Here is an 11,213-nt window from a genome sequence, read left to right as displayed (position 1 = left end):
TTTAATACATTTCTGTTTTTTACAAAGTACTTTAGTTATACATTCCTTTTGACAAAAACCAAATAAACAATTTCAATGAACAATCAAGTGGGTATAACCATAAGTTTATAATATATCTGTTAAAAGAGAAGTATCCTTCTAGGTCGGCCATTAAAATGAAACGTGCATTTTGGTAGGCTCGAGGCCGATTGAATTTGCATGGACTCCTGGATTTGTACAAAACATCCATGTCTAAAATTTACCGTGTAAAAGTGTAAATTGAATGCGTAGTTATATTTTCCTATTGATGAATCATATTTTACCGATGAAATAGTATTCTAAAATCAATATATGACAGTCTTCACCCCGCACTATATTTTCTGCCCAACCATGTTTGGGAAAAGGAATTGGAGCCTGTGAAGGTACGTTTCAAGTGAATAACATTAGCAGGATAAGTAGATGAATACTTCTCTGATAAGATATGCATTATATACTTCTGGTATAATGGAGTCTTTTTTTTGCAAAAAAAACACAAGGAGAGCGCTATCCTATATGTTCTGATACAAGTTTCATTAAATTAAATGTTGTACAGAATAGAAATAAGTCATCCCCAGTTTCATCATATTCGTTAGCATTATTACAATTTATGTTTAAAGTCCATAATAATTGCCAACCAAATTATTTACAGAACTTGTTTGATAAATCAAATGCATTTCATAATCATAACACTCGGAATGGTGCCTCCCACTTTTTTAGATTAGCTGAAAATTCACATGAAACATTGTGTAATAAATGCATCAGGGAAAACGGTATTAGACTATGGCATGAATTACCTAGAAATATAAGAGATAGTTTAAACTTAACTACTTTTAACAAAAATGGATTGTCTTTTTTGGCAGTAATTAGTTAGAAAATAATAATTTATTTTAATAGTATTGTATAAAACAACCCACTACTGTGTATATAATTTAATTTAATGTCAAGACCCTTTCGTAAAGCAGTGTATCTCTGAAAAGGATATCTTAAATAAAAAGCTTTCATTATTATTATTATTATTATTATTAGAGTTTGCCACATTTTTAGTTGTAAAATTTTAAACCTTGTTTTCTGTTACGGTTTCTGGCACCATGCAGTGGCGTAAATAGCGCCCCCGCAGACCCCGCGGCGCGGGGGGTCCCGAGAACTAGGGGGCCCCCAAACGTTTATGAATAAAATCGGTGCTATTTCAAAGGGCCCCAAGTCGTTTTTCGCTGGGGGGCCCCGGAGTTCCTATTTACGCTACTGGCACCATGTAATGGCAAATTGGCCACGATTCAAATTCCATGGCTGTAGCAAACTTAAACCGGAAATGTTTGACCTGGACCTATTGACTCCCATGGTGATTTGCAAATGTTTCGCCAAGCAGCGTGTTAAAGTACTCGTTGAGTTTCTGTTTAAACTTTTACAGGTCTTTGCTTAACCTTTTTTATAAATAGCACTTGAAAACTAAGACTTAATTATAATATACATTTACATTGTAAGAACAAGGTTTTAATTCGATTTTATGACGCTATTTATCCAATCAGCGTAATAGGCCACGCTTCCAAACCCTGAAGGACTGTTAGGTACTGCGCACATGCCAGAAATGAAGCTAGTATCTGTCACGAAACCAGAAACACCGGCCAGGTACCATTTTCCATTCTCTTGACAAACCAGGGGTCCGCCACTGTCACCCTTGTAATAAAGATTAAATTTGTGTAAAACTAGTTGCCGAAATCTAGTTATTATTTAAATAATTCGTTCTTACGTGGCAAACACCATTGAAGCCGTCCATGTGACCAGCACACAACATTGTCTCGTTATTAACCTCGACAAAAATGTTTCTACATTTATCCATATTTTGGATTTCCAACGCTGCCTGCTTCAAAAATCGATTGGAACCGGTTCCTATTAATTAGGAAAACGAGTGTGATAAAGTCCCGAAATTATAATAGAACACTCATGAATATAATAATTAATACTTCGGGAAGTTCGCGAGAATGACAATGTTGAGTCGATTTTTAGTGTTTCACCCAATGTAAATCATGACCTGCCAGCTACGAGCAACAAACGTGTACAACTCCTAGCTACCATTATACCCCTCGATCCCATTAGGTGGCAATAAAATTGGTCCCGTATCTCATTGGCTCCTTACAGAGGCGATTTGGAACACACGCGTGTCATTTTCTTCTCAATGTCTCGTGACCATGGTACTCGCGGATCATCTCAACATTATAATTCTCAATTTGTTTAAATAACCATATAAATACATTTTTGGTATCATTTACTCACCTCTAGTTTCGCCCCAGCCAGTAGCGTAGCATCGTGTCCCTGGCTTGAACTGATGTCCCACTGGAGGAAGGCAAGCCGGTCGGACATTATTCGTCATATCCAAGGGTGCAAAGAGCTTGATCAAAGCTATGTCTGTGGTCTGGTTGAATACTCCAGTCGCTAGGAACTGTGATAGTTTGTTGTTGGTTAAATGTTTTTCTCAATTTATGCATGAATCATTAACTCTGAAAACTTCTCATTTCTGAATTACTAGCTAGTTCGTTCAAACATGGGCCTTATCATTTCTTAGCCCATGGTTCAAACTTCAAAGGCTTAGGCAAGGGGAGAGTTTCCGTGTCCAAACTTTGGCTGTACCAAATTTCACCTCTCTCATGTATTTAACATATTGCACCCCTCCCTTGAAGGATTTCTCGCTACGCCACTGATTTCGTTACCAGAGATCGGTTGCATTAACATGGTGTTGTACTTGATTATTCTAATTAAGTTATTTATTGACCTGAAATACATTTTTTTTTGACATAATATCAAACTGTATTTACTGAATATGTAATGCACCTTACGGTCTACTAGTGCTCTCCTCTCCTTAAATGTCAATCTAATCGGTCCAATTTCTCTAAACATACATTTCCCGACTCACGTGACAAATTTGAAACACACGGCTACGTGTAAAAATAAAAACGGCTCCGTTTTCCCTTCCCCCATTCCTGGTGCCCGCGGAACGTCTCTCAACAAATTCATTCTTCCTAAGTGTAAATAAATACATTCTAGTGTTGTGCCAGGTGTTGATATAAATCTCAATTGCAGTTCATATACCACACCCGTGACGACCTTGTTTTCGGAATTGGTTATCGTTCTAATAGCTTTGCATAAAAGAAAAATCGCTCCAAAAAACCAAATAATAAGCAAATCTTATTAAAATTGCCATTCGAAAATTAAGATTTTAAGAATGCCAAATGTTTCTAATTTTTTTTCCGTTTGTTCCTAGATTTCGGAGTAGGGTAAGAAAAGTAGCCGATGACGTCATTTCACTCCGATTCTGTGGTGGCTTATGAGTTTTAGTCGGAGTAAAAACATTTTTTTCAAAATGGCTGCTTGTGGCCTTTTCAGCAGATAAATTCTGGTTAGCTGACGCATGGAACTAATCAGCAATGCTAGGGACGGTTTGCAGCATAGAGATAGAAAAGAAATAGAGGCACTATTGTATCTGGCGAAGTTGACCGCGAGTGCCGACCCCCTTTTCGCCAATGTAGGAAGCCATGAGATGGACAGATTACGTGGCGCCATCGACGCGCGGTGAAATGAAATACATTATGCCTTTTTGAAAATCAACTGTCCATTTGACCGACTGAGAAGTCGGCCAAATGGGCAGTCGGACAAATGGACAGTGCATTTGACCGACTGCTCATTTGACCAACTGCTCATTTGGCCGACTGCTCATTTCGCCGACTGCTCATTTGGCGTGGCCCTAAATGGGTTAGAGTGTGCAATAACTGGTGTGCTACTGATTGGGTAGCCTGCTGTAAGGTGGCGGGCCTCCGTATGAGGGCACGGCAGTCCTGTGTCCCGGCCTTTTGGACTCACACCGGGATCTCCGGTGCCAGCTGTGCCAGGTTACTTGGGATGGTGTGTGCTCGTCGTTCCCCTTTAGGAGCACTCTCCAAAGGGTTTGACTCTTTACCTACGTAGGCAGGGTGTCGGCTGGAGTTGCTATAACATCCACTCTTAATCCCACTGCTGTGTGCGAAGTGGGGATTGGTCCACCCATTGCCAAATGAGCTGTCGGCCAAATGGGCATTCGGACATATGAACAAGACGTCGAAGTGGGATATTCCACCAGCGTTTTTAAAACCCATACCGAGCCTAGAAGAGTTAGGCCTAGGCTCAAAATAATCTGCAATGACTCCAACCTTGTAGATGTCCCAGAAAAGCTCAACCTGAATTTCAACTATTTTTTCCAATAAACCTGCTTCTTATCATTATTTTATTTGACAATGCAAATTTATTTTAGAACGTGAGTCTCCGAAAACTTCATTAATTTGCAAATTCATTGCATTAACAGCACTGGACACTATATTGTATCTCATTTTAACTACTAAGCCTTGGTTGTTCAAACAGTTTTGTTTACTAAAATAATGGCCGTCGATTTAATAATAATAATAATAATAATAATCAGCTAGGCTAATACCCAAGGCACCACCCTAGGCCTAAGTCATCGAGCGACTTTTAAAGCCTTTTAATTCAGGTGGCCGGGTTACAATGCGTAGGAGGGTGGTGGCAAGCCCTGCAAGCCACGCGAGCCAACAGCTCCCTACACTAACTATTACCGTTAACCTCAACAAGTTTTTATGGAAAGGGAAACCGAAGATATCGTTGGAAAACCCCTTAAACCAGTGGGGAGAGAACTTGCAAACTCAACGCAGAAGGAGTTGTTCCGAGTTTTCACCCCGTGCCACAAGTTGGGATCGAACCCGGCTCCTCTTGCTGCGAGGCGAAAGTGCTAACCACTCCGCCACCCCACCGTAGAGCTAATTGTGCGATGGCATAATCGACATTTGAGATTCGATGACGTCAAATATTACATCAAATATTACGTAGAGTACGGATGACGCAATATCAGTGAAACAAACCGTTAGTGAAGAAATAGAGCTAGTGGCATACTTATGAGTAATTATGTTACATATGCTCTGAGTGACGTCCTTCCCTCCTAAAAAACTGAATCACCATTCCGGCGCTCTGCGAAGATCCGATAGGGAACGTTGTCAATGGACTTTTTTCAGATTTTGCTGCCTGCAAACCGTCCCTAGCGTTGATTAGTTTAGTTCCACGGCTGACGATAAAATCCGATTTACTCCTATATAGGATCCTTGCTTTTACCTCTCTTTCTTGCGTTCCGTAGATGAATTTCTTCTCAATTCCTCTGATTTGTTCAGTTCGATCTTTCACGTATTTATCATGGCTGCCCATTCTTATCCGCCATAAAGCGTCATGACGAGCCCTACCACAAATTTAATAATTAGTTATCCCTGGCAACGTATCAGACACAGTGGCGGCCTAAGGGGGGGGGGGGCGGGGGGGCGGTCCGCCCCAGGTACCAGGGCAGCAGACAACGTTTCAGATACGTTTTAGCACTATTAACAAAAGCAAACATGGGATAAAGTGTTTTATGGACCTCATATCCCTCATGATAATGTTCAAATTTGGATGTTCAAATCGAATCAAAACACATCCAAATCTGTTTATCAAATAAATTTTATCTAAACGAACAAAATAATTTGATGCATTGTGTTTTGATCAAATTAAAACATTTGGGAACAAAATTTCGATCAAAGTCGGATAGACCTTTCTATAAAGTAACAATCGCCTTCGTGTTTTGATGTTGCTGCTGCGTCACGGGGGACGTATCGATGAAGGTTTAGTACGAAAATCTCTGGACATAAGAGTAAATTCGACGAGGCACCTGGTTTTTACGCCTAAACTGAACTGAACATCTACGTATTTAGTGATGAATAAGCTACAAGTTCAGCAAGCGTAGCTTAATTTATAGAAAGGTTAATTAGATATGACCAATTTTGGATATAATTTTGTAATCAAATTTGATCCACAATTTTCGTAAGGGATTTTAGCTTCCACTGTGGTTGACGTGTTTTAAAGACCTCCAGAACACGTTACTTAAAGAGCCCATGGACTTTCTACAAAACTTCCGCTCCTGGATAAGAATTGAATGATGCCAAATTATCCAATTATTGCATCTTGATTAGTTTTAGTGAAACACAAATATCTCAGCAATAGAAAGAATTAACAGAGTAATAAGTAATAACATAAGAATAATATTGTTATATAAGTGTGACGCTTCCTATTCTTCACATGCAGACTAAGTTTTACTGAGAGGCTGAGAGCTATTCACAAGACAGACTGGCTTACCGACTTTGTCACCGTTTTGCATCCGCTTGCTAATGCGTCACAGATAGCCTTTTCTGCTGGTGATGACTTCACTCCGTTACTAGCTCTCAGTAAAATATTCCCCAAAGTGGCAAACGTATGGAACACTATACTTATGATAATAATAACTAGAGGAGGTGTTTTTAAGCACTCACAAGTTAGATTTTACCCTATAAAAATCTCAAAAAGAAGATAGACTACTTTCTACCGCGACAGGTTTGTATTAAAATTCCTGTAAATAGGAATAACGGATGGAAGCAAAATCTAATAAAAATAGTTCATCTGTCTTACCCACCCAAGTCCAAGACTTCTCCCACTATTTACTTTTGCTAAAATCTATTTTACTGAGAAAAACAATGGGCTGCTGATAAAATCCACTGATCGCTTATGAGAGTTCCTCCGCAAACGTGGCCACTCGGAATGACCGGGGCGATTTGTAAATCAGCTTGCCACGGCCATGAGCCAGGTCGAGCCTCCTGACCTCCAACTACGCGATCGAACGTTAAATCTGGCTGCGTAACGGGCTGTCCACATGTCGCTTTTGTAGACGTGGTTCTTTTGCAATTTCTTTCGTCCGTGCCGTCTTCGCAATCGAGTACACCGTCGCAAAATCTCGATACATGGACGCATTTTTCGTTGGGATCTGTTACGCATTTTTGATATCCCGTTTGGCACGGATCTAAAAAAGTCAAAAAATAATAATAATTCTACGTTCAAATACAAGGAACATAATACCAATAAGTATGACAATTTGAAGACAAATATCACTGTAACGATAGCTTATCGTCATCTCTAGGAGCAGATCATTTCGTTATTGGAAGTCCCAATAATAACGATTGATATAGTTACGATATAATCATAATGCAGACCAAAGTATTTACAAGCCAACATGCTCGTCAAACATTGTTGGACTACATGTGTCGCAAACCAAGCTAAATTACGATCTTAATCTTATCCACTTTTATTAATGTAAATTCACATATTTTGTAGAAGTAATGTTCTTTGCTGGTGAACAAAAATGCTAAATGTTTTTTTTTAACTTGAGGTGAAAACTGTGCTCTCCAATAAAGTCAGCTAAAATGGAGGCAGTTGTGAATACAACTTGTTTTGCAAACTCATGGCAAACACTGTGCTCACCGACAAAGTTGGCAAAAAGGTCGACTCGTGTAAATATATGCCTTGATTATTAAAATAATTTTGGTATTAATAATCAAAGTATTGATCTGTTCCTCGATTACTACGGATTCTTACAGTTTGCACCGACGAAGTTATTGGTGATTTTGTAGCTGATGTTGAAGCCTCGGAAATTGTTTTGGAAATCGCTTTTAAAGAGCAGCTGAATCGGGAAAGGAGGAGTAGTAAACTTAAAGGGTGTTTCGCCGCCACAGATCATTTTGACCGACTGCTGTTGAGCCAAGATGTGGACGTGATCGCCTTCGCATTGGTCCTTCGTTTCCAGTTTCAAATCGTTCACGGTGAATTCAATGACCTCCGCGGATAAAATAAAAACAACTGGTTAGTTGCTTGGTAATTACTAACTATATATCAGCTCGCCCTAATTAAGCTATTCGGATCTACATCATTCCTAACATCTTACATTCAGTCCCAGCGAAAGAGTAGTTCTAAATTAGCTCGGGTTCAGTGAAAATAGTATTTGCTATTCAATAACTCAATTACCACACACCTATGATACCTCACATAACATACTAGTAGCAGGAGGTTTTTATGAATATGTCAGGGTACTTTCACTTCTTCGCACTACTCTGCTGTTGCGCGCCATCTACAGGTCCGTGCTTAGAGGTCTCGCGGCCCCAGGCGAAATGCATGGGTGAAACTGAGTGTAGCGGCCCTCTGGTATATACATCCCTAAGGTAAAATTTTAGAGGCCCTCGGCGACTGCCCGCGCGAAATTTTTCGTTAGCAATAACGCTCGTGCATAATATTTTTGTATAGACTAGTATAATCTCTAGATTTTTTAATATTTTTGTTTTAAATTCTCAAGTTTTGACTTTGCTGGAAATGTTCTGCTCTAGGCGCAAGGCGGCGGGGGCCCCGCTCCTATTAAAATAATTAATATATTAATATATTTAACTGTGCTGCGTTGCGGATATTTCAATTCATTTTTACGTCTTACTGTTTATTTCTTAATGTTGCGCTCCTTTCGTAAGAAAGGAATCGAGTCCTAAGGAGGGGGGTTAAACCCCCTAAACCCCCCCTTATATACGTCCTTGCCCTACACTAACTATTACCGCTAACCTCAACAGGTTTTTATGTTCAGTAGTAGTCCGATTGTCATTGAATTTCAAAACGTACGTTGGGACTCTCGAAATAAATCTTTCATAGGGGTCGAGGGGTCACCAGGTCCCCAAATTTAAATCAGAAACTTTTATAGAAAATTTCGAAATATAGTTTATACATAACATCTGACTTTTATATTTCGTTCTTCCTTATATAATTTCTTAATTTGCATCAACATTTCACTCGTCCAGATATATTCAAGACACGTCTTTTACGATTCAGGACGTTGATTGTATTAAATTAGTATTAGCTAAAAGTGATGCTTATAGAAGGATAAACAGATATCTAAAAACGACCATTCTTGGTGAGCACAGATGCCAAATTATTTCTACAGTGTGTTGGGCTCAAGCTGTACGTTAGCAATTAAATCTTATTAATATAAGCCTACTTCATTAATGTAATTTGTTGGAAATTGGCAATTTTCTTGTGTTTTTAAGAAAATGCAATTAATAATCTTCACCAGTAAATGCATCGGAACTTTTAGTGGAACGTGCTAACGAAAACGAAATGTGTTTGGTAAACATCAGTCGCAATCTGTGTTCAACAACAAAGTGTGCAAAAAAGTTTCCTAACGATGTTTCTTACGACGTTAGTGAGAAAGACTTTGTAACCACGACAGATAAACATCCAGTGAAGAAAATAAGCATAATCGAAGCCTTCATAAAACTTTTTTTGCTTATCATTATCTATAAATGTTGTGGGACTCATAAAAATAGCTTTTGGCCCAAAAAGTTTAAACGAAAAATAACACCAGGTGTTTGGGTTTGAATTTTCGCCGCCATCTTAGGGGCTGCCGTCAGCGCCCCTAACCCCGTATGAGCGATTTGCGAACTATCCAAACTTTTAAGATTTAGGCTTAGGTCTCTTATAACTGGAACACGCCGCGCGTGCAAAACAAATTTTCTGCGTCTTCAGCAGCGTGCACTTTTACGTTGTTTTTCTGTCTCACCGACTTCTCACCAGGTGTCGCGGCGCACGTGCGCTTTTCGATTTCCCGAAATTTCTTTATTTTATTAAAAATTAACCACTCAATAGTTTTTGATGCAGTTTTCGCCATAAATTTTAGTTTTTAAAGGGCTATAGGGCTATCTAACTGGTTAAAGCTTAGCAGTTCCCCTTTAAGCTTCAATATTTCCCACTAACAATATATGGCGCTGCAGACCTAACGAACCGATTGCATATACCTCTATCATCTTTATACTTGAAATGGCTTTTCTAACCCGTTCATATGAAACAAATATTAAATAGCGGAAAAACAGAATATCCTCAAAAACGAGCAATTTAAAATTTTAGCTCATACCGTATAATTTTTATACTAAAATATCACAATTAGACGTACTTCAGATTTCTAATGTTAAAGCCAAACTATACTAAACCTTTTGGTCCGAATTTCTATTTTCACATGTAAATCCAAATATCAGGAGCTAGCTATAAGCATCTCTTTATATTACTTGCTTTCTATTAGGTGCTGCCTATTTCCTTTGCCATTTCGATGAATTTGCCTACATATTTTATTTATACGTTAACTGTGGTCACCTGATAGCTACTTCGGTGAAGAAAGGTGTAGCTGCAGTCCAAGTTGTTGGGATATTTCTGTCCATCCTGATATCCTGGGCTGTAAATGATGCCGGATGCCGACGTGAGGATGTACGGCTGGCTCTTTCCACATGCCAATTGCTCTATCGTGCTTAACCCTTCACTTCCAAATATAAATACAGCCAGCACTATCGAAATTGAGAAAACTCCCATGGCTATTAATTGTTAAAGGCTTTTAATAAGATCAAAACACGATTTTGGCCTCTTTATAAATTTATTTTTCCCCGCGCAGCAGGTAGGGATTATCTATGTTCCCACGAAGAAGGAGAAAGTTGATTTCAAAAGAATCTGACCTTCCATCATTTTTAAGATAAGCGCCAGAGAATGTTTGAGTTATAAAATCTATATCGTGGGAAATATTCAAAATGCTACGCCTTAGTTCCGTCTTTCTAAATTTGTGTTAAATATCTGTTGTTTGAAATCCAGGGTTAATTACTTGAAATGAACTGATTGTATGGTTTTAAAAGAAATTTCAGGAATATGGTGCGTTCATAAAAACATAGTAAACGCGTAAGCTTTGCCTTTCGGTAATCGGTATCAATGGAACGTTTTGTTTATTGTCTGATTCTATGTTGGCTGATCGGGTCACGACGACCTCCGTGCTAAGCGAATCACTGAGGGTTACCATTAGTCGAGGCTGAAACCAAGGGGGTGTTCTTAAACCATGCTGTGGTGCCTGGTTATGGACGAACTCTTGGTGAGGCTTTTCAGGGACGGCTGTCGCGGCTTTGGTTACGCCAACGATGTCGCGATGATAATTACTGGGAAATTTCCAGGAAATATTTTAAGATAAGATAATTTGTTAAACCATTGTAATGTTAAAGAAATATTGTAACTAATTTCGTTCGGAAATATGTACGCTTATAGATTTTTCTTAAAGGGGAAGTTATGTTATATTTAAATATCCCGCGTAAAAAGTTTGGATATAGAAGATAGATAGAGGGCACGTCGATCTAAAGTCAGTTCCTAATTTCCTGCTTTAGAGGTAACACCTCGATCTCCATTTGATGATAAAAAGTGTAAATAAAGTATGTTTAAACTTAACCCACGTTAATAATTAAACAACAAACACAACAATAAGCGAGTCTTGA

General features: G+C 38.8%; 1 protein-coding gene across 2 annotated transcripts; it reads right to left on the bottom strand.

The window, feature by feature from the left end:
* Positions 1 to 355: 355 nt before the first annotated feature.
* Positions 356 to 10,310, bottom strand: LOC149955619 (elastase-1-like). Of its 2 annotated transcripts, XM_090165338.1 has the most exons (8): positions 10,063 to 10,310; positions 7,480 to 7,717; positions 6,574 to 6,907; positions 5,164 to 5,284; positions 2,290 to 2,455; positions 1,766 to 1,905; positions 1,493 to 1,692; positions 356 to 812 (listed from the first exon to the last, which is right to left on the bottom strand). In XM_090165338.1, the coding sequence occupies exons 1-7, from the start codon at positions 10,273 to 10,275 to the stop codon at positions 1,510 to 1,512; spliced, it is 1,395 nt and encodes a 464-aa protein (XP_090021464.1). In that variant the 5' UTR covers positions 10,276 to 10,310; the 3' UTR covers positions 356 to 812; positions 1,493 to 1,509. The 2 variants fall into 2 exon arrangements, with proteins under 2 accessions (XP_090021464.1, XP_090021463.1); XM_090165337.1 differs by having other exon boundaries at positions 356 to 1,692.
* Between the last annotated feature and the right edge of the window lie 903 nt (positions 10,311 to 11,213).

The sequence above is a fragment of the Leiobunum rupestre genome, chromosome 2 (genome assembly GCF_980474605.1).
Source record: "Leiobunum rupestre chromosome 2, qqLeiRupe1.1.hap1, whole genome shotgun sequence".
Lineage (NCBI taxonomy): Eukaryota > Metazoa > Arthropoda > Arachnida > Opiliones > Sclerosomatidae > Leiobunum > Leiobunum rupestre.
This window is presented reverse-complemented; position numbering and strand designations above follow the sequence as displayed.

Excerpts from the sequence above, each read along its gene's own strand:
- LOC149955619 (XM_090165337.1), bottom strand. The coding sequence starts at position 10,275 with ATGGGAGTTTTCTCAATTTCGATAGTGCTGGCTGTATTTATATTTGGA. Across the intron at positions 1,906-2,289 it reads TGGCTGGGGCGAAACTAGAG|GAACCGGTTCCAATCGATTT; the intron begins GTGAGTAAATGA and ends CCTAATTAATAG. Across the intron at positions 1,693-1,765 it reads GCTTCAATGGTGTTTGCCAC|GGTGACAGTGGCGGACCCCT; the intron begins GTAAGAACGAAT and ends CTTTATTACAAG.